This window comes from Heterodontus francisci, chromosome 30, assembly GCF_036365525.1.
Source record: "Heterodontus francisci isolate sHetFra1 chromosome 30, sHetFra1.hap1, whole genome shotgun sequence".
Lineage (NCBI taxonomy): Eukaryota > Metazoa > Chordata > Chondrichthyes > Heterodontiformes > Heterodontidae > Heterodontus > Heterodontus francisci.
The window spans coordinates 22535477-22559197 of record NC_090400.1 but is presented as its reverse complement, the minus strand read 5'-3'; the positions used below and the strand labels follow the sequence as shown (position 1 = coordinate 22559197).

Genomic DNA, 23721 nt, shown 5'->3' with positions numbered 1-23721 from the left:
GAAATTTTGTGACCAACTTTTGAACGGGATCATGCAGCAGGCCCAGATGTGGTATAAGAAGATGGCAGCTAGCTTTGCAGCAGCAAAGGAAACACATCTTCTACTGCAGTCAGTTAAATAAATATTTCAGTCTTTATTCTGTTTTCTTTCCAGTAGTTATTAAATTGAAATATAGTTTTAATAACAGTAGCATAAAGTGATGCAATGGAGTCTTTCAAACGTCAGCTGATTAGAATCCAGGACCAGCATGTTACTGTGAGGAAGAAACACAAGTTTGGCAAGTTTCGGGAAGCTTGGATAACACGGGATATTGTGAGCCTAGTCAAAAAGAAAAAGGAAGTATTTGAAAGGGCTGGAAGGCTAGGAACAGATGAAGCACTTGAGGAATATAAAGACAGTAGGAGGAACTTAAGCAAGGAGTTAGGAGGGCTAAAAGGGGTCATGAAAAGTCATTGGCAAACAGAATTAAGGAAAATCCCAAGGCTTTTTATACATATATAAAGAGCAAGAGGGTAACCAGGAAAAGGGTTGGCCCACTCAAGGACAGAGATGGGAATCTATGCGTGGAGCCAGAGGAAATGGGCGAGGTGCTAAATGAGTACTTTGCATCAGTATTCACCAAGGAGAAGGACTTGGTGGATGATGAGCCTAGGGAAGGGAGTGCAGATAGTCTCAGTCATCTCATTATCAAAAAGGAGGAGGTGTTGGGTGTCTTGCAAAGCATTAAGGTAGATAAGTCCCCAGGGCCTGATGGGATCTACCCTAGAATACTGGGGGAGGCAAGGGAAGAAATTGCTGGGGCCTTGACAGAAATCTTTGCATCCTCATTGGCTACAGGTGAGGTCCCAGAGTACTGGAGAATAGCCACTGTTGTTCCTTTGTTTAAGAAGGGTGGCAAGGAAATTATAGGAAATTAATCCAGGAAATTATAGGCCGGTGAGCTTTACATCAGTGATAGGGAAACTATTAGAGAGGATTCTTCGGGACAGGATTTACTCCCATTTGGAAACAATCAAACTTATTAGTGAGAGACAGCATGGTTTTGTGAAGGGGAGGTCGTGCCTTACTAATTTGATTGAGTTTTTTGAGGAAGTGACGAAGATGATTGATGAGGGAAGGGCAGTGGATGTTGTCTATATGGACTTTAGTAAAGACTTTAACAAGGTCTCGCATGGCAGACTGGTGCAAAAGGTGAAGTCACATGGGATCAGAGGTGAGCTGGCAAGATGGATACAGAACTGGCTCAGTCACAGAAGACAGAGGGGAACAGTGGATGGGTGTTTTTCTGAATGGAGGGATGTGACTAGTGGTCCGCAGGGATCAGTGCTGGGACCTTTGCTGTTTGTAGTATATATAAATGATTTGGAGGAAAATATAGCTGGTCTGATTAGTAAGTTTGCGGACGACACAAAGGTTGGTGGAGTTGCGGATAATGATGAGGATTGTCAGAGGATACAGCAGGATATAGATCGGTTGGAGACCTGGGCGGAGAAATGGCAGATGGAGTTTAATCCGGACAGATGTGAGGTAATGCATTTTGGAAGGTCTAATGCAGGTGGGAGGTATACAGTAAATGGCAGAACCCTTAGGAGTATTGACAGGCAGAGAGATCTGGGCGCACAGGTCCACAGGTCACTGAAAGTGGCAACGCAGGTGGATAAGGTAATCAAGAAGGCATACGGCATGCTTGCCTTCATCGGTCGGGGCATAGAGTATAAAAATAGGCAAGTCATGCTGCAGCTGTACAGAACTTTAGTTAGGCCACACTTAGAATATTGCGTGCAATTCTGGTCGCCACACTACCAGAAGGACGTGGAGGCTTTGGAGAGGGTACAGAAGCGGTTTACCAGGATGTTGCCTGGTCTGGAGGGCATTAGCTATGAGGAGAGGTTGGAAAAACTCGGATTGTTTTCACTGGAATGACGGAGGTGGAGGGGCGACATGATAGAGGTTTACAAAGTTATGAGCGGCATGGACAGAGTGGATAGTTAGAAGCTTTTTCCCAGGGTGGAAGAGTCAGTTACTAGGGGACATAGGTTTAAGGTGAGAGGGGCAAAGTTTAGCGGGGATGTGCGAGGCAAGTTTTTTTACACAGAGGGTGGTGAGTGCCTGGAACTTGCTGCCAGGGGAGGTGGTGGAAGCAGATACGATAGCGACATTTAAGAGACATCTTGACAAATATATGAATAGGAAGGGAATAGAGGGATATGGGCCCCGGAAGTGCAGAAGGTGTTAGTTTCGGCAGGCATCAAGATCGGCGCAGGCTTGGAGGGCCGAATGGCCTGTTCCTGTGCTGTACTGTTCTTTGTTCTTTGTACACAACAATTGTAGCTCGATGTGAAGGTCAGCCTGACAGTGGTCCCTCACCCCAGCAGTTGGATTGATTACTACATGTGCCATTAGGCACTTCACCTGCAGATTTCCTTTGCCTCTTGTTGCATTCTCCAGGCTCTGTAACCTCTTTCCTAACTTTTAATATGTGTGGATGGAATCTGCCCAGACCAGAGGTTTAATCTCAAGTTTGATTACTTGGTCAATTATCTCCTTTTTTTAAAATCTGAAATGTCTTTATATCCTTTTTGATCTCTTCTAATGTCATGTCCAATATGTTAGTTTCTCTTGTAAATACCAAGCTAAAGTAATTAACATTTCGCTGTCATTACCTGTGAGTTTATCTTGTGCATCCCTTAGTGGCCCTGTCCCTATCTTGATTTTTCTGTTGCTTATGTGTCTTTGGGTTACTACTTTTAATATTCCTCGGTAATTTAATGACCAAGTGTGGACATAGTTAACACATGAAAACTCCACTGGAACTGTTGACTTAGGACTTTTATCAGAAAGATTATAGGACTTACCGATTTTAATATATAGAAAGAAAAGCATGGTGCTTCATCCCTTACTATGTGGATAAGATGTGTTATTGTAATTTTCGGTGTAATGATCTAAGTTGCAATCTATAAGTAAAACTGCTTTTTAAAACATTTTTTGGGTTTCTGGTGCATTATCCATCCATTTTTAATGCAAGAGTCTATACAGTGAATGTCAGCAGGCTATTTGACCAGGGCCATCACAGTCAAGACCAATACTTTTCTACCCCAACATTTGCACTCACCTTCCAGCAGAGTTACTGGTTGATTTTTCTAATGTCTCTCCTTCCTAATCTGAGGACACTGAGGTAAATGGCCGAGATCAGCTACTGCGAATCAAATCTAGGACTTATATGACTTGTATGTTGAATGAATACCATAAAATTATAAATTCATGCAGCACAGAAGGAACCCATTCAGCCGATCATGCCTGCACCAGCTCTTTGAAGGAGCTACCCAATTAGACCCACTCCCCTGCTGTTTCCCCATAGCCCTGATTTTTTTTTTGTTTTTGAAGTATATAACCTTGTTCCCTTTGAAAGTTGCTGTTGAATCCATTTCCATCAACCTTTCAGTCCTGGAGCAAGCAGTCATTGGCCCACAGAGGTTGGTATCTGCATAATGTCTCCGCACCACATATTGTATCTGGCTAAGAACACTTAAGCTAGTGACCCAATATAGAAACATAGAAAATAGAAGCAGGAGTGGGCCATACGGCCCTTCGGGCCTGCTCCGCCATTCAAAAAAGATCATGGCTGATCGTCTAATTCAGTACCCTGTCTCCACCTGCTGAGTGGTTCCAGCATTTCTTGTTTTTATCCCTGTTTCCACTTTCTCCACATATCCCTTTATCCCTTTGGCATTAAGAAGTATATCTATCTCCATCTTGAATATATTTAATATATTTAATGACTTGGCCTCCACTGCCTTCTGTGGTAGAGAATTCCATAGGTTCACCACCCTCTGAGTGAAGAAATTTCTCCTCATCTTGGTTCTAAATGGCATACCCCGTATCCTGAGACTGTGACCCCTGGTTCTGGACTTCCCAGCCATCGGGAACATCCTCCCCTCTGCATCTAGACTGTCTAGTCCTGTTAGAATTTTATAGGTTTCTATGAGATCCCCTCTCATTCTTCTGAACTCTAGTGAATATAGGCCTAGTTGACCCAATCTTTCCTCTTACGTAAATCCTCCCTTCCCAGGCACCAGCCTAGTAAATCATCTTTGCATTCCCTCCATTGCAAGAACATCCTTCCTCAGATAAGGAGACCAAAACTGCACACAGCACTCCAGATGTGGTCTCACCAAGGCCCTGTATAACTGCAGTAAGACATCCTTGCTCCTGTACTCAAATCCTCTTGCAGTGAAGGCCAACATACCATTCGCTTATAGGCTTATCTCAATGATCATGTAACACCTGCTACAGAGGGATGTGTATGCAGGACCAACTGAATCTGTGCCAGTGTTGGCAGTAAACATACTTTCTGTTTTCCAGTACTCTCAGACTCTGACCACATCGACAATGGAGACTCCATCATACCTGGCAGAAAGGATGTCACACGTTCGGCGTAGGAGGCAGGAGCGCAGAATTAAGTAAGGGGAAGGGGTGGTGGGGAGGCAACAAGTATATATTTGATAAACCAGTGGAAATATGTTGAGATTTTTGTTATAAACAACGATACAATTTAATTATCTCAAAATATGGAGTATCCTGTGCCAGCTGTATATAATCCTCAACATTTTGCTTAAATCATTTTGAACTCTTATTCAGGACTGTATATTAGTTCTGGGAGTGGAGTGGTTTCCAACTGTGGGCATTCTATGCCTGATCCTGAGTACAGCTCCTTCTACCCAGCTGCAACAATGTTCCTCAGTAGCTGCAAATGCAGGAAAACATTTCTCATTGCACTTTTGCTTCCCTCTATCTGGAGCAAGCAGTCTGTTTTGATTTTCTCATTATCTTTCTATCTCCTGACTCTTGCTTGTTCTATGGTTAGTGAGTGTCCTCGTCTAAGTGGGGACCCTTAATGTAGAAGCTTACATATTGAGCTTGGCTGTGACACCACCCACAATCAAATAGCTTGCCAGTGCTCAATCATGTTCTTACCCATGCACTATCCTGCAGGGATCACTTGAAAGCGATTAGCACTGGGGTGGTAGAGTTGTGAAATAGAAGCCCATTGATAGGATTAGCATGAGTAGGGGATTGAAGAAATTGGAGGTAAAAGGGATTGATCTGTCAAAAAGGGATGGACTTGCTGCATCTGTTCTTCCTTCTTGATTTTCGTTGCAAACTACTGTACATCTGTATAGGGTAAAAAAAATGACCATTCTTATGTTGCTTTTATTTTGTTACCTTAATTTAATGTGCGCACCAGGGCTCTTATAAATGGAGTGATATAGGTGTGTAGACATACTTCTCATTCTTCTTCCTTTAATAACATTGCTTTTTTTTTGGGTTACTTGCTGCCCCTGGTACCTCACCCATATGTGGGGCTAGACAGTGACTGTGGCAAAATATTTGAGGGTAAGTAAAGATACACATCACAGATGAGCCTGATCAGGACCTGCCTGTGCCTTTTCCAGCAGGAGTCATTGGATAGTGATCAGGCTGATTTTTCCAGTTTGCACTCCTGTTGTAAGAAGTCTGCTGCTGCCAGCATGGATTCGATGAGCCTCCTGTGCCGTTATTACTCTGTCTTGGATTCAGATCCACTGAGTCAGTTTAGGCCCAAGAGTTAAACCTGAGGCCTTCTCGCCTTTCCGGCTTTGTGCTGTGCTACGTGGCATTTTAAACTACTTGGGTCATGGAGGAATTGATACTTTTTCAACTAGGTATTAATTAGATTAACTATATCGTTATTCCTCTTTCATTGAACTGCATAAATTTTGTCCCTTTGAAATAATTTTCTTTACCCCACTTCCTATATTTTTTGGTGAATTTAATGCTTATTGTAGTATGGGGTGACTGTCTTAAGGAACAGAAATATTTTACCCACTTGCCCAAACTCGGCATGTTTACCCCAGATTAGGTAACGAATAAAGCTCCCTCTATACTGGACTCAAAAAAGCAACTTCGACTGCACAAGAGTGAGTTTTTTTCTGTTTCCTCTGGCTTCTCTGGGAAGAGAATCTATTTGGGCCAAATTTAAGGCTTCTTTCACAGAAAGCCCTGGACAGCTGCAAGAAAAAGAGCAGCCTTTTTATTTAAACTCTTTGTGCTTATCAAAGTAAGGGATGTTAGTGCTGAGGTCCAGGCCCCCTTAGTCAGCATGAAGCATTCCAGGTTAGGTTGACATGGTTAGATGCAAAATGAAGCTCCTTTACTGTGCCCAAACAATGTTCCTCGGTCTGAGACAGAGATGAACATCCCGACTGCACCAGCGCAATATTGCTTCCATTCTATACTCTCTCTGAGTGCAATTGCAAATCAGTGGCCGTGTGATACTGTAAGCCCATGTCCCCTAAGAACTGAAATGAAAGGGCCCAAGCCCATTTCCAGTTAGACCCTTGCAACCAGCAGACAGATGAAACCTTCATCCTCTCTTTTGAAATCAACTTCCGGAGATGAAAAGCCTAACTCATTGCATTGTCAGGTTCCCTAGAGAGGACACTTCAATTTGCTATCTGGGTGGGACTGAAACCCAGAGGCGTCAGTGGTGGTCTGATTGGTGCTATCCAAATTCCCAAAAGCAACACATGACTTCATTTCTGTTCAATGGTCTGTCGGCCCACTGAGTTTTTTTACCTCGGTCGTGCGACTATGGGGAGACATACAGCGTGGTGAGGCAAAAGAATGGGAAGAGGAGTTGAACAGTGGGTAACTGCCCAATCTCTCAGCTGCAGCAAACATGTTGGCTAAATAACCTGAAATTGGTGGGGTTATGAGGGGATAAACAGCATCCAATGTCGGGCTTTTGTTTCTTTCCACCTCGTGCTGCGACACCAATCACCCTTCAGTATCTCATCCAAGTGCCCATTCGTTAAATATGAACTGAGATATAAATTCAACTATGGGGGTGTTAGACCAAAATCTGATCCTGTCCTCCCCTGATCTCCCCCCCCCCCCCCACAGATGCAGGGGTCACTGGTTGGGAAGGTTGACCGACCCACTTTTGGGGGCCCAGGGGCATCCTGTTATAACACTTTCTGCTACTGCCGCTGATGAGATCAGCTAGCTCCATGTAGACCAAGAATTGAACCTGGGACATATTGGTCAGTGTGGAAATCAAACTGTAATGCCTCTCTCTTACCTTTACATTGGCCTTTAGGGAAGGGAACATTCCAAGATCGCGGATCATCACCTGGGAGCCGACTGAGGAGTTTGTGAGGAACAACCATGTCCTGAACAATCCCATGCAAACCATGTACATTATGGGAGACCTGGGGCCCTACGGAAAGTATGTTTTTCACCTCCTATTGAGCACCGTTTCAGACTGAAGTTGGTAAGATTGGTTGCTGTTTTAATGGTGAATTCTGTTCTGTGTGTTCAGGCTGGGGCAGCGTGAGAACGAGTACATATTGTGTACCATTAAAGTGGACAACAATGGAGTTTTCTCCATAAAACCAGACTTCAGTTGCATCAAACCAGCCTACAGGCAAGTACTGTATTCTGACATCTCTGTGTGTTATGCTGCCAGTCATTGGCATTAGTGTTTATCACTATCTGTATTGAAAATATTGCCACTGCATTAGAGTTTGAGATACTTGAAGCCATCTCAATGATGAATGTTCTGTTCATGAATTCTCGGCAAAGCCACTCCCTTTGTTCTGCATTCCTCCATCAGAGGAAATAATTTCTCTCTTTCTATCCTATTGAATCGCTTTTGTAATTTCACATACCTCAATAGATCATCCCTCAGTCTTCTAAACTCAAGGGAATACAAGCAAAGTTAATGCCACCTTTTCTCATAATTTAACTCTTTACGTCGTGGTATATACTGGTGAATCTTTGCTAAACCCCTTCCAAGGCCAGTATCTCCTTTCTGTGGTGTAGTGCCCAGAACTGAATGTAGTACTGCAGATGGACTCTGACCATGGCTCTGTACACCTGAAGCATAACTTACTTTCTTTTGTTTTCCAGAACCCCTCAAAATCAAAGCCAACATTCCATTAGCCTTTTTTCATCACTCTTTATATTTGTGCACTAGTTTTTAGAGATGTGTGTACACAGATAACTAAACCTCTTTGCTCCTTCACAGCTCTGTTTCTCGCCATTCAGAAAATATTCCTATTTGTCTTTGTCAAATCCAAAGTGAATGCTCTCACATTTATATCTAAACTTAAAACTAAGCACTGGAAATACCACAGGTCATTCAGCATCAGAAGGAAAAGGTGAAGAGTCCAGATATGAATTACTTTTGCAGGCATCTGAAGCATTTCAATAAACAGGTTTGAAATATTGGAATGGGATTAAAGTACTTTTCTCTGTACAAGGGCTATCCCATTCATTTGTTCCCCCTTCTGTTTTAGAGCAGCAACTGACTATCCCTAATGACTCTCTAGCTTTTGCCTGCATATTATACCCTGTCTGAGACAGTCTCTGCAGTTTACAGCTGTTTCTATTGTATTAAAATTCATTGCTGAGCTATTCAACAACATGTACTTCGCATTTAGATAGCACCTTTAAAGCAGAAAACTCTCACGATACTTTTAGGGGACGGGAGTGGGTTTAAAAAAAAAATACAGAAACAAACAGTGCCGGGCATGTCATAGTTAGCCCTTTATAACAAGGATATCAGACCTGTGGCCCCGAGCCCCATTAACCTAGCTCTTGTAGGCTAGGCCATTCAGTTGTATTTGACCCTTGCACTTTTGTTTGTTCTGTTTGGAAAAGGCTATTCTTTGCGCTCTTTAATAGACTTGTCTCATTGGTGGATAAATCCTGAATCAGCCCACCATGATCTGTTGGTATCAACTATGTGATTTATATGCAGTGGAAACAGGGACCTAAACTATATATATATTATATATATATATATATTAAAAATGTGTATGTGTAGGCATCCTCTGCTATTTACATTTTGTGTCTGCCATGGGTCAGTTAGTGGCACTCTTGCCTCTGAGTCAGAAGGTTATGAGTTCAAGTCCCACTCCAGGACTTGAGAACAACAATTAAGGCTGACACTTCAGTGTAGTACTGAGGGACTGCTGCACTGTCGGAGGTCCTGTCTTTTGGTGACATGTTAAACTGAGGCTCTATCTGTGCTCTCAGGTGAATGTAAAAATCCCAAAACACTATTTCGAAGAGGAGCAGGAGAGTTATTCCCAGTGCCTGGCTAATGTCTATCCCTCAATCAACATCACAAAAACAAGAGTATCTGGTCATTATCACATTGCTATTTGTGGAAGCTTGCTGTGTGCAAGTTGGCTGTTATGTTTCCTACATTACATCATTGACTATACTTCAAAAAGAACTTCATTTACTATAAAATGCTTTAGGATGTCCGATTGTCCTGAAAGGTACTTTATACATGCAAGTATTCCTTTCCTTCTTTCATTCCTTTTTCTTTAAAGGAGGCCTGGTCATTGGAGTTCGGATGAAGAATTCTATCTGAAACATTAACCTTTCTCTTTCAGATGTTAATTGCCATGCTGTGCATTTCCAACATTTTTGTTTATTTCTGAAGTCTTAAGTTTTTTCAATCAGATTTTTCCTCTTTCTCCCTTCCACCTCCAGTCCAGTACTGAGTCTGTATGTTGATCTGACAGGCTTATTGCAGAGTTTCTTTTTTTAACCCTTCATTTCTTATTTCTGATCTCCATTCTCGCTATGAATAGGATTGAGACTGAAGGAGAGAAGAGGGATCTGTGGCTATACACAATTAACAACGTGTCCGTCAGAGCTGAGCAGGAAGAACAGGATAGGGAGAAAAATCTCTTCAAAGACGTAAGAAAAAGTTGCTTTACTTAATGAGTTGATGATTGTTTTCTTCCGTCTAACCTCCACCCAGGCCGCATGTGACTGTCTGATTGGTTTGTTGGGTAGAGTTGAAGCCTCTCCCTGTCAGCACAATGGTTTAAGATGTACTGAACAGGCCAGCAGGAAAACATTACTCATTTTCTCTCCTCTTTGCACCGTGGCTTGGTAGGGTATGGTACCATAACATCAGCCACCTTTGTGTACCTTACCCTTCATTATTTTTGAACCTAGATGACAAATATCTGCAAATGCTCAAAGCTCCAAGCGCAGCAGTTCCCCAGACAGGAAAGCCAGGAGCATTGGTTAAATGTCCCACTCCCCAACCGAACCTTCCCTAGCCTAAAGCCTGCCAGTGTGTTACACCAGCTAACTCTGTGCAGACCGGGGATTGAACCTGGGACCTTGCTGCTCCATACTCATGGAAAAGCCATGAGCAACACGGACCTTCCCGTTCACTAAGACTTGAAAAACATACCAGAAAAGCATTTAAAATTGGACTGGCCATTCTGGGAAACAGTTAACATTCTTGCAGATGGTATCAACTCACTATCCCAGGGGTCTGCAATCTGCGGCTCCGGAGCCACGTGCCAGATCTTTAACGTCTCATTCGTGCCTCCCAACCTCTTCCAGTTGGATCTCATGAAAAAAAGGAAAGAAATTAAGTCAAGGAGGTGCTGTGGGCCATCAGCAGCAGCAGAATTGTACTCAGCCACAATCTGTAACCTCATGACCCGGCATATCCCCCACTCTACCATCACCATCGTCAGGCTGGGTGACCTACCCAGGTTCAATGAAGAGTGCAGGAGGGCATGCCAGGAGCAGCAGCAAGCATACCTCAAAATGAGCTGTCAATCTGGTGAAGCTACAACCCAGGACTACCTGTGTGCCAAACAGCGTAACCAGCATGCAATAGAGCTAAGCAATCCCATAACCAACGGATCAGATCTAAGCTCTACAGTCCTGCCTCATCCAGTCGTGAATGGTGGTGGACAATTAAACAACTAACTGGAGGAGGTGGCTCCACAAATATCCCCATCCTCAATGATGGGGGAGCCCAGCACATCAGTGCAAAGGATAAGGCTGAAGCATTTGCAACAATCTTCAGCCAGAAGTGCTGAGTTGATGATCCATCTTGGCCTCCTCCTGAAGTCCCCAGCATCATAGCCAATTCGATTCACTGCGCGTGATATCAAGAAACGACTGAAGGCACTAGAAATCACAAAGGCTATGGACCCTGACAACATTCCGGCAATAGTACTGAAGACCTGTGCTCCAGGACTTGCTGCGCCCCTAGCCAAGCTGTTCCAGTACAGCTACAACACCGGCATCTACCCAGAAATGTGGAAAATTGTCCAGGTATGTCCTGTACAAAAAAAGGCAGGACAAGTTCAACCCGGTCAGTTACCACCCCATCAGTCTACTCTCAATCATCAGTAAAGTGATGGACGGTGTCCACCTTCAGCCAGTACACCATAAGTAGAAGGAACTTGATTGGGTGCAAGGCCCTGTTTAATCTACACTGTACTAATTGCCATTGTGATGATCATGCAACGGGTGGTATGTAGATTCTCATCTGCAACTGTGTATCCTGTGTCTGTATTGCCTTTTATTCAAATATCTGTAACCACTGATAAGTTAGTTCTTACCCTTTTTGATGACAGCTGTACAACAGACACAAAGAGTATCTTAACACTTTGGTTGGAGAAGAATTTGAAACTGTAAGTATTTTTTTCTGCCTTCCAGCTTTCATTGTCAAGAGGAGCAATAATTTTATATATATGCAAATGCTTTAATGCAGCCCATAGGATCTGTTGGCTGCAAGGATCCTTTGCAAAATTGATGTGTGCTAGGTTCCTAGTGGGAGCAAGTCTGCAGCGTAAAATTACACACAGTTCAACCCAAAATTGGCACTAAGCTGCCCGTTAGACTCAGAGTAGCGTGGTGTCATCTTTTGAGGTCGGAGTTAAGACATGTTGTTTGTGTGGACTACAATTTTCTGCCAGCAGTTGCCACTTTTGGCGTCAAATCGGCTTCACTGCTGCTGTCTCCCCAGTAGATGACACAGCTGCACTTTATAAGTTGCTTTGCTAGTAGTCTGGTAGTAGTTCGAAACATAGGAATCGGAGTAGGCCATTTAGCCTCTCGAGCTTGTTTCATCCTGCAGTGAGATCATGGCTGATCTGCGACCTAACTCCATACAGCTGCCTTTATCAAATGCTTTCTGGAAGTCCATATAAATAATATCCATGGAAATTACCCTGCCCGCTACTTTAGTCACTTCTTCAAAAAATTCAATCAGATTTGTCAGGCATGACCTACCTTTTACAAACTCCTTGCTCGCTCTCTCTCATCAGCTGACAATATTCAACGTGTTCAGTCCTGAATTTGTAGACTAGAGCAATTCTCTGACAATACATGTTAGGCTAACTGATCTTTAATTCTCTGGTTTCTCTCTTTCACCTTTTCTCAAATAGCACAATTTTCCAATCTAAAGGAATAGTTTCTGAATTGAGAGAACTTTGGGTGATTATAGTTAGGGCAACTGCAATGTTATCACCCACTAAAAGACAGATTTACTTATACATTTATTCCTATTGTTCCCCTTTCCCTCAATTATCTACCCCGAAGTCTCTGCTGAGGTAGAGTTCCCAAAGCATCTTTTCAGTGCCTCACACAGTTCATCACTTCATCAGATGTAAGCTTTGGCAGGCTATTTGTTCATTTGTGGAGGACATTACAGCTGAGCCTTCGCTCATTCTTGTCTTTGCTCAGCAATCCCATCCAGGCATTTTCCAGAAGATGTCACTGGATGGCAATCACGAGCAAGAACCATTTTGTTTTTGTCTCCCTAGGTGAGGCTAATTATGCTTACTGTCCCAGTTAAGATCAGTGACTGGGGCATGGAACCTTCCTAGTCTGTATGGGTAATTCCCACATTGTAGTTACCCACTGAATCATCAAGGGGGTACTATGTAGTTGTTTCATCATTAATACAGTATCAGGTCCCAATCTTCCGTACTGAGTCAACTGAAGTCGAAAGTTCTCCAAATGGACAGGAATGTCTGAGCCTGTTGTGTTCCTGGGACACTTAGGTTTGTACATGGAGCCTTACAAACTAGATAGAGTTTAAATTCTTGTTCCTGTTAATTTAAAGGAATGGTAGCATAGTGGTAATGTTACTGGACTGTGGTCCAGAGGCTCTGGGGGCATGCGTTAAAATCCCAGTATGGCAGCTGCGGGAATTTAAATTAAATTAATAAATCTGACATAAAAAGGTAATGTTGGTAATGAAGCTACCAGATTTCCCTGGTTCATTAATGTCCTTCAGGGAAGGAAATTACCATCCTGATGTGGCAGCACAGTGGCATACAGTTGGCAGAGAGGGTAGGGGTGGGGGGGGGGGGGGGTGGGTGCGCGGGGAGGTGGTGGAATGGCCCTGGGAGTCCTCAACATTGACTCCAGATCCCATGAAGTCTCAAACATGAGCAAGGAAATATCCTGCTGATTACCACCTACCACCCTCCCTCAGCTGATGAATCAGTGCTCCTCCATATTGAACATCACTTGGAAGAATCACTGACAGTAGCATGTGCACAGAATGCACTCTGGTTGGGGGACTTCAATATCCATCACCAAGAATAGCTCAGTAGCACCATTACTGACCAAGCTGGCAGAGTTCTGCAGAACATAACCGCCATACTGAGAGAACCAGCAAGACGGATAAACCGACTTGACCTTGTCCTCAGCAATGTGCTGGGGTGATGAAGGGATTTGAGATAGACTAATAGAGTAAGACTAATAGAGTTAGAGTAATCTGTGATGACACCTAGTGGCAGATGTGATTTAATGTGCACAGTCCCTCACACCAAGGAGGTTCCACTCACACCTGTGGCCTCGAGTAGAGAGCAGAGGCTGGACATTTCTCTCTGATACCAAGGTGCATCTGTTGTATGTATCCTACAGCCTGGTCTCATCACATTGATGAAAACCCAAGAGTAAGATGCTTCCTCAGTCCTCCTTAGTGCATGGCACAGAGAAGTCTTGCTAAAGGAGAAGAGTAAGTCTTGGAGAAGAATGGGAAAATATTGGAAAAAGGAAGTAGAAGATAAAGTAAAAATTCTAATTTCACATCAGGAGTTGTCAAACACAATTTGAAGCATTTTTCTCCTTTTTAAAGTTGTATATTGTCCTTTTAAATTTTCTGGTACCACATACAGTTAACCTGCCTGGAGCAAAACACCCCTGCCATTGCTGCTCTTCCTAGGAACAGGAATTTGCCATTCATCCCCTTGAGCCTGCTCTGCATTCAGTTAGACCATAGCTGATCTGTGTCTTAACTCCATCTACCTTCCTTTGACCCTTACCCCTTGATTCTTTTACCGAACAAAAAATTCTCAGTCTTAAAAGCTTCAATTGTCCCAGCATCTACAGCTTTTAAGGGAGAGAGTTTCAGATTTCTACCACCCATTGTGAGAAAAAGTGCTTTCTGATTTCACTCCTGAATGGCCAGCTCTGACTTTAAGATTACGTCCCCTCATTCTGGATACCCCATCAAAGGAAATATTCGAAGGGTGGTAAAAGGAGGAGTGGGGCCGATTTGGGACCAAAAAGGGAATTTGTGCATGGAGGCAGAGGGCATAGCTGAGGTATTAAATGAATACTTCGTATCTGTCTTTACCAAGGAAGAAGATGCAACCCAGGCAATGGTGAAAGAGGAGGGAATTCAGACACTAGAAGGGTTTAAAATTGAAGATGAGGAAGTATTTGATAGGCTGTCTGTACCTAAAGTGGATAAAGCACCAGGACCGGATGAGATGCCTCCAAGGATACTGAGGGAAGTGAGAACAGATATTGCAGAGGCACTGGCCATAATTTTCCAGTCTTCCTTAGAGTCGGGAGTGGTGCCAGAGGACTGGAGAATTGCAAATGTCACACCCTTGTCAAAAAAGGGTGTAAAGACAAGCCCAGCAACGACAGGCCAGTCAGTTTAACTTTGGTGGTGGGGAAACTTCTAGAAAGAATAATTCGGGACAAAATTAATAGTCATATGGACAAATGCAGGTTAATTAAAGAAAGCCAGCAAGGATTTCTTAAGGGAAAATCATGTTTAACTAACTTGCTGGAGTTTTTTGAGGAGGTAACTGAGAGGGTTAATGAGGACAATGCTGTTGATATGGTGTACATGGACTTTCAAAAGGTATTTGATACAGTGCCACACAACAGACTTGTGAGCAAAGTTATAGCTCATGGAATAAATGGGACGGTAGCAACATGGATATGGAATTGGCTGAGTGACAGGAAACAAAGAGTAGTGGTTAATGGATATTTTGCAGGCTGGAAGAAGGTTTGTAGTGGAGTTCCCCAGGGGTCAGTGTTGGGATCCTTGCTTTTCCTGATCTATATTAATGACCTAGACCTTGGTGTACAGGGCATAATTTCAAAGTTTGCAGATGCTACGAAACTTGGAAGCATTTGAACAATGAGGAAGATATTGTAGAACTTCAAAAGGACATAGACAAGTTGGTGGAATGGGCAAATAGGTGGCAGATGAAGTTCAATGCAGAGAAATGTGAAGTGATACATTTTGGTAGGAAGAACATGGAGAGATATTATAAAATAAAGGGTACAATTCTAAAGTGGGTGCGGCAGCAGAGGGACCTGGGTGTGTATGTGCATAAGTTATTGAAGGTGGCAGGACAGGTTGAGAGAGCAGTTAACAGGCATACAGTATCCTGGGCTTTATTAAAAGGGGCAGAGAGTACAAAAGAAAGGAGATAAAAACAAGAAATGCTGGAACCACACAGCAGGTCTGGCAGCATCTGTGGATAGAGAAGCAGAGTTAACGAAACGTTAACTCTGCTTCTCTTTCCACAGATGCTGCCAGACCTGCTGAGTGGTTCCAGCATTTCTTGTTTTTATTTCAGATTTCCAGCATCCGCAGTATTTTGCTTTTACAAAAGAAAGGAGGTTATGTTGAACTTGTATACGGCAGTAATTTGGCCTCAGCTGGAGTATTGCATCCAGTTCTGGGCGCCGTGCTATAGGAAGGATGTGAAGGCGTTAGAGAGTGTGCAGAAAAGATTCACAAGAATGATTCCAGAGATGAGGAGCTTCAGTTAAGTAGATAGTCTGGAGAAGTTGGGACTGTTTTCCTTGGAGATGAGAAGGCTGAGAGGAGATTTGATAGAGGTATTCAAAATCATGAGGGGTCTGGACAGTGTAGATGGAGACAAACTGTTCCTGCTCATGAAAGGATTGAGAATGAGAGGGCACAGATTTAAAGTCATTGGCAAAAGAAGCAAAAGTGACATGGGGAAGAACTTTTTCATGTAGCGTGCAACTAAGGCCTGGAATACACTACTTGAGAGTGTGGTGGAGGCTGGTTCAGTCGAGGCATTCAAAAGGGAATTAGACTGTTATGTGAAAAGGAAGAATGTGCAGGGTTACGGGGAGAAGGCAGGGGAGTGACACTAGGTGAAATGCTCATTAGGAGAGCCGGTGCAAACATGATGGGCTGAATGGCCACCTCCTACGCAGTAACAATTCTGTGATTATCTACTTTATCAAATACTTTTCACACTTTAAGCACCTGAGTCAGATCACTCCCCAATCTTCTAAGCTCAAGAATCACCAGTGGTGACTCACGCCCTTGTCCCTTCCTCCATTCCAGTATGAAATATCTGTATTTGCTCATCACTTTCCTCTCATCAGCTCTGTTGCAGTGATGAACCTGGAGATCGCAACTCGCTAGCATCTGTTTTACACAATCGCACAAAGTCAAGATCTACCCCACTATCCCTTTGAAATGTTACATTAATAAAATTTGCTTTTAAAAACCTCATTTAACTTTTATTCAAAGAAGCATATTAGTATTATTTTAGATACTGTATATTAACATACCTCATCCTACTTCTCCATGGAGTACCCAGTTGGAGCAGAGCACTTTGTCATCACACATTGCATAGTTTTTCTGTTGGTCAAATTGTCAACTGTTCAAAAGTATAAAAAGGTGGATGGTTTGTGCAATAAATATATTTGTATTGTGATTGATTTCAGTTTTAAACTGCATTCCATCTTTATACCTGCAGCCTCCTCTTGGTGTTCTTCAACTGTTTGTGAATGGTGAAATTGGTAAGTTTATTCTGATCTTGTTTTTAAACCTGTGTGCTCTCACTAACAAGGTTTAATACAGGAGACCTGAAGCCCCACAAGTAATAGTGTGCAATGATGACACTTGGTAAATGTACCACCTGGTGCAGTACTAAGCCATGTGAATCAGGAAGTGCCTGGGCTGACCCATAGTCTGTGAAGATATGAAAGATATAGGACAGGAGAAAAGCAGCTGGTCTATCGAGCATACCCCATACAACCATGATGCCCTGAACATTGAGATTTACAATACCTGCCAGCCACCATGTGATCTCATGGGAGAGACAGAAAAACAAATTCTTTTTTCAAAACAAAAAATCAACTCAGAGAACCAAATCTGGAAAGTTCCTCTCTGACTCCCAAAGGAAATCCATACTAGTCTAGGCAAAGACAATGGCTACGATCTCCATCGCTTATTATTCCTCCTACTTTTTATATGCTGTGACCTGCACCCTGACCAGGGTCCGGTCCAGCTCTCTTTTAAAGGTAAGTGATTCTATGCCCACCTAGCAGCAGCTAGTTCCATAGATCTACTGTCCTCGAGGAAAGCAAGAGCTCCTCTCCTGTAACCTATTTCTACTCTTGCACAACTTGAATGCATAACCCTGATCTTCTAGACCTATCTAATTGAAATAATGGCCTGGATTTTGCGTTGGGGTTGATGGCCAAAGGCTGCACTGTGCCCTGCATCTCTCTCCCCCCACCGCTCCCCTGCCCCCAGAGCCAGCAATCATGAAATCAGTGAGAACTTCAAAGTTCCTTCTCCTACCTCACTGTTAGAAACCCCATAAAAAGTTACAACTTGTTCAACTGGGTGTAACTGAGTTTTTAATGGCGATGTCATTAATAAAACAAAGCGATTCCTGACGATGCAGTGGCCCGCTGACATCAACAGAGTGCGCCAAGCTGCGCACATGCGCAGCTACATCTTGCCAGGACTAAGCGGCGCGTGCTTGGGATGGCGTCATGGCACAGCGTCAACGTCATCGCGTATCTGCGCCTGGTCCATCTTCGCGCGCGCACAATAAAGCATCATTGGGTATCCAGCCCCCCACTCGGCTGGAGGAAGCAGCTGAATGGGAGACTTTGAGGCTGGAGCTGTCGCCCCCCGCCCCTCAGCAACTCGCTCCAGGCCTCGACGCTTCCTCCTCTCAGCCGCTTGCTCCAGACCTTGCTGCTCCCTCCCACTCCCCTGTCCGATTGTTCCTCGCTTAACGCTACCCGCCCCTTCAGCCGCTCGCTCCCAACTTCCCCGCACGCCCCCGCCCCAGCCGCTAGCTCCAGGCCGCGCTGCTTCCGTCGTCTCGGCCACTCGCTCCTACGTCACCCCGTTACCCCTTAAGCGGGAGTGAGCGGCCGGAGAACGGGTGGAGTGAGCAGGGAACAATCTGCCATGGGAGTGGGGGGGGGGTGGGCAGCGAGGTCTGGAGTGAACGACTGGGGGGGGCAAGTGGCCTGTGGGGAGAAGGGGGAGAAAGCGAGTTGCCGAAGGGCAGAGCGGCCAGCGGGGCGGGAGCTAGTAGCTGCGTTCAGGTGAAATCAGTTCTGGTCAGTCATATAAACGAATCACAATAACAAATTGGTAGCACATTTTATACTCTGCCCGATTTTCGAGCGGGGTGCCACTTCATGATCTTCTGATTGAATTTCCATCATAAAATTCCTTTTGTATTTAATCGGATTGCTGGAATATTAAATGGATCTGAGGATTACAGTTAGTATCCTATAACTCCATAGTAGCATATTACTGGGCTTCCATCCAACTTAATGTAAGGTTGGTTTGCTAGAACGATCCAGCCATAAGCATTTCCTGTGATAAATTGAGCAGCGCCATCTTTAATCCTGGCAGCTGCCTGAACATCGCAGACACTGACATTCCATTTGAAGAGCCTGCATTTGTGCATGTGCAAGTACTGCGCCACCTAGTGATTGTGTTGTCAGCAAACACAGCCTTAATAAAATTTGAACAACAGAACTGGCCCTGAAAAGAGAATTTTATATTCATGGTGTGCTATTAATTGATTAATTAGTGGATTTTAAAAGTAATTTTAATTTTTTTTTTAAAGTTATTTCAGAATACTTCAGCTTCTACCTTCACTTCATGTGTATGTTCCTGTCTTTAATTTGCTCCAGAGAAAAAAAAAATTATTTTATTTTGCCGCTTTTAGTTTTCTGGTTGGGTGTCTGTGAAAATCCTTTAATGTGATTGACTGTTTGTACAGCCTGATTTTTTTTTTAAAAATTCTTTCATGGGATGTGGGCGATGCTGGCAAGGCCAACATTTATTGGACATCCCTAACTGCCCTTGAGAAGGTCTTGGTGAGATGCCTTCAACCCCTGCAGTCCATCTGATGCAGATACATCCACAGTGCTGTTAGGAAGGGAGTTCCAGGATTTTGACCCAGCAACAGTGAAGGAATGGCGATATAGTTCCAAGTCAGGATGGTGCATGGCTTAGAGGGGAACTTGCAGGTAGTGGTGTTCCCACACATCTGCTGTCCTTGTCCTTCTAGAAGGAAGAGGTCATGACTTGGAAGGTGCTGTTGAAGGAGGCATGGTGAGTTGCTGTAGTGCGTCTTGTATATAGTCCACACTGCTGCCACTGTGCGTCAGTGGTGGAGCGAGTGCATGGTTATGGTGATGGATGGGGTGCCAGTCAAGCGGGCTGCTTTGTCTTGGATGGTGACGAACTTCCTGAGTGTTGTTGGAGTCGCATTCAGCCAGGCAAGTGGTGAATATTCCATCATACTCATGACTTATGCCTTGTAGATAGTGGACAGGCTTTGGGGAGACAGGAGGTGCGTTACTTGTGCAGAATTCCCAGTCTCTGACCTGCTGTTGTAATCACAGTATTTATGTGGCTGTTCCAGTTCAGTTTCTGGTGCATGGTAACTTCCAGGTTGTTGATAGCGGGGGGATTCAGTGATGGTAATGCTATTGAATGTTATGGGGAGATGGTTAGATTCTCGCTCATTGGAGATAGTTATTGCCTGGCACTTGTGCCGCGTGAATGCTCCTTGCCATTTATCAGCCCAAGTCTGAATGTCATCCAGGTCTTGCTGCATATGGACATGGACTGCTTCAGGATCTGAGGAGTTGCAAATAGTACTAAACATGGTACAATCATCAGCGAACATCCCCACTTCTGACCTAATGAAGAGAATGTCATTGATGAAGCACCTAAAGATGCTTGGGCCTAGGACACTACCCTGATGAACTCCTGCATCAGTGTCCTGGGATGGAGATGGCCTCCAACAACCACAACCATTACAACCATCTTCCTTTGTGCTAGGTATGACTCCAACCAGTGGAGAATTTTCCCCTTGATTCCCATTGACTTCAGTATAAAAACAGAAAGTGCTGGAAATACTCAGCAGGTCTGGCAGCATCTGTGGAGAGAGAGAAACAGAGTTAGCATTTCAGGTCTGTGATCAAGTGAAAAGCAAGCCTTCCTCAAAGCCTGTTACATTTCTAACCTTTGCCAGTTCTGATGAAAGGTCACAGACCTGAAACGTTAACGCGCTCTCTCTTTTTCTCCCCATAGATGCTGCTAGACCAGCTGAGTATTTCTAGCACTTTCTGTTTTTATTTCAGAATTCCCTAACCTGCAGTATTTTGCTTTTGTTTATCCCATTGACTTCAGTTTGGCTAGGGCTTCTAGATGCCACACTAGGTCAAATGCTGCCTTGATATCCAGGACAGGCATTCTCATCTCACCTCTTGAGTTCAGCTCATTTGTCTATGTTTGGACCAAGGCTGTCAAGAGGTCAGGAGCTGAGTGGCTGAGCGTCAGTGAGCAGGTTATTGCTGTTTAAGCGACGCTTGATAGCACTGTCAACAACACGTCAATCACTTTGCTGATGATGAAGAGTAGACTGATGGGGCGGTAATTGACCAGATTGGATTTGACTTGCTTTTTGTGGGTAGGACATACCTGGGCAATTTTCCACATTGTTGGGTTGATGCCACTGTTGTAGCTGTACTGGAACAACTTGGCTAGGGCCATGGCTAGTTCTGCAGCACAAGTCTTCAGTACCACAGCTGGGATGTTATCCGGTCCTATAGCCTTTGCAGTATCCAGTGCCTTCAGCCGTTTCTTGATATCACGTGGAGTGAATTGAATTGGCTAAAGACTGGCATCTGTGATGTTGGGGACTTCAGGAGGAGGCTGAGATGGATCATCAACTTGGCACTTCTGGCTGAAGATAGGTGCAAAGGCTTCAGCCTTTTCTTTAAACTGATGTACTGGTTCCCCCATCATTGAGGATGGGGATATTTGTGGCACCTCCTCCTGTTAGTTGTTTAATTGTCCACCACCATTCACGACTGGATGTGGCAGGACTGCAGAGCTTTGGTCTGATCCTTTGGTTGTGGGATTCCTTAGCTCTATCTGTTGCATGCTGCTTCCGCTGTTTGGCATGCAGGTAGTCCTGAGTTGTGGCTTCACTGGGTTGATGCCTCATTTTTAGGTATGCCTGTTGCTGCTCCTGGCATGCTCTCCTGCACTCCTCATTGAACCAGGATTAATCCCCTGGCTTGATGCTAACGGTAGAGTGAGGAATATGCTGGGTCATGAGGTTACATATTGCATTTGAATACATTTCTGCTGCTGATGGTCCACAGCACCTCATGGATGCCCAGTTTTGAGCTGCCAGATCTGTTCTGAATCTATCCCATTTAGCACAGTGGTAGTGCCACACAACACGATGGAGGGTATCCTCAGTGTGATGACGGGACCTCATTCTCACAAGGACTGTGCAGTGGTCAGACCTGCCATTACTGTCATGGACAGCTGCATCTGCAACAGGTACATTGGTGAGGACAAAGTCTAGTAGGTTTTTACCTCTTATTGGTTCCCTCACCACCTGCTGCAGGCCAAGTCTGGCAGCTGTGTCCTTCAGGACTCAGCCAGCTCAGTCAGTAGTGGTGTTACTGAGCCACTCTTGGTGATGGACATTGAAGTCCCCACCCAGAGTACATTCTGTGCCCTTTCTACTGTCAGTGCTTCTTCCAAGTGGTGTTCAACTTGGAGGAGTACTGATTCATCAGCTGAGGGAGAGCAGTAGGTGGCAATCAGCAGGAAGTTTCCTTGCCCATGTTTGACCTGATGCCATGAGACTTCATAGGGTCTGGAGTCAGTGTTGAGGACTCCCAGGACAACTCCCTCTCGACTGTATACCACTGTGCCTCTGCCGGTTGTTCAAGACGTACCCAAGGATGGTGATGATGTCTGGTAAAGGCCTGCTACCTGACCCGAACCCGACGGGACCCGACAACATGCTGAGTGATTAATTATAAAATATACAGCCTTTATATAAAAAATATAAAATGATCACTGTCAGGACTCTAGTCTACACATATACAGTACAGTATGTGTGTAGACTAGAGTCCTGACGGTGATCATTTTATATTTTTTATATAAATACTGTATATTTTATAATTAATCACAGGACCTTCTTGGTCTCTGCATCTCAGCTGCTCATTGGATAAACTTGCAGCAAGTACTTCAATCTGTAAAGCAGGAGTCTAGGTAACGTATAATATTTTCTGAGCCTTCGGGCAATTGCTGTGTTTATTTTAAGCAATACAGATACTGGTACAGTGTGGCACAACCTGTCTGGGCACAATTCCATGGGTTTCTGTTTGACTCGTGACCAAACAATCACTGACTTCCTGGCTCCAATCTTCATCTTTTTAAACAACCTTTCAAGTCCAATTACAGTTTTTGTTGCTTATCCGTACAAACTGAAAAAGTGAAAAACTGATTCGGAATCTGAAGATAGGTGAAGTGAGCATTTTGTTGGTCAGGTCGGGCATGGGAAAAAATGAAAGGACTCGAGCCGGGTCAGGCTCTGGTCCGATGTGGTTCTGTTGGGTTCGGGTCGGGTTTTTTTTTCCAGACCCGAGCAGGCCTTTAGTGTCTGGGACATTGGATGTAAGGTATGTTTTCGTGAGTATGACTATGTCAGGCTGTTGCTTGACTAGTCAATGGGATAGCTGTCCCAATTCTGGCACAAGCCCCCAGATGTTAGTAAGGAGGACTTTGCAGGGTCAACAGGGCTGGGTTTGTTGTTGTCGTTTCCGGTGCTGAGGTCAATGCCAGGTGTTCCATCCAGTTTTATTCCTTTCCAACTTTTATGTAGCGATTTTGTACAACTGAATGGCTTGCTAGGCCATTTCAGAGGGCATTTAAGAGTCAACCACATAACTGTAGGTCTGGAGTCACATGTAAGCCAGACCAGGTAAGGACAGCAGCTTTCCTTCCCTAAAGGGCATTGGTGAACCAGATAGGTTTTTACGACAATCGGTGGTTGTTTCATGGTCAACATTGTTGACTAACTTTCAATTCCAGATTTTCATTAATAATTGAATTTAAATTCCATCAGCTGCCTTGGTGGGATTTGAGCCTGGATTACTAGTCCAGTGACATTACTACTGTGCCATCGTCTCCCCATGAATTATGTGCAATAATACCAAGATCTCTTGCATTCTCAACAGACTGAGTACTTTACCCTGTAGCCTATAAATATATTTAGCATTGGTCATGCCAGCATGCATAACACTACATTTAGCCAAGGTAAATACCATTAACCAAATACAGCTCAGTTCCCCATTGCATCAAGATTCAATTGGAGTAGTTTATTCCCATCTACAGTCCTAACTCTGCCCCAACACCTCTTTCCAAGAGTTAGCTGGTCACGACCAAGGCGTTAGTAAGGGTACTACAAAAACATCAGTGCGCCAGGCAATGGAGGAGAAGAGCCAGCCAGGATTCCTGATCCT

General features: G+C 44.1%; 1 protein-coding gene across 3 annotated transcripts in view; it reads left to right on the top strand.

Moving 5' to 3' along the window:
* The window catches only part of mks1 (MKS transition zone complex subunit 1), an 81181-nt gene that overhangs the window by 28680 nt on the left and 28780 nt on the right, over positions 1 to 23721 (top strand). For all 3 annotated transcript variants that reach the window (XM_068010203.1, XM_068010205.1, XM_068010204.1), the window contains 6 exons: positions 4363 to 4460; positions 7139 to 7267; positions 7361 to 7465; positions 9648 to 9756; positions 11451 to 11507; positions 16878 to 16920. In XM_068010203.1, the coding sequence (XP_067866304.1) occupies positions 4363 to 4460; positions 7139 to 7267; positions 7361 to 7465; positions 9648 to 9756; positions 11451 to 11507; positions 16878 to 16920 (541 nt within the window). The remainder of the gene's footprint in view (positions 1 to 4362; positions 4461 to 7138; positions 7268 to 7360; positions 7466 to 9647; positions 9757 to 11450; positions 11508 to 16877; positions 16921 to 23721) is intronic.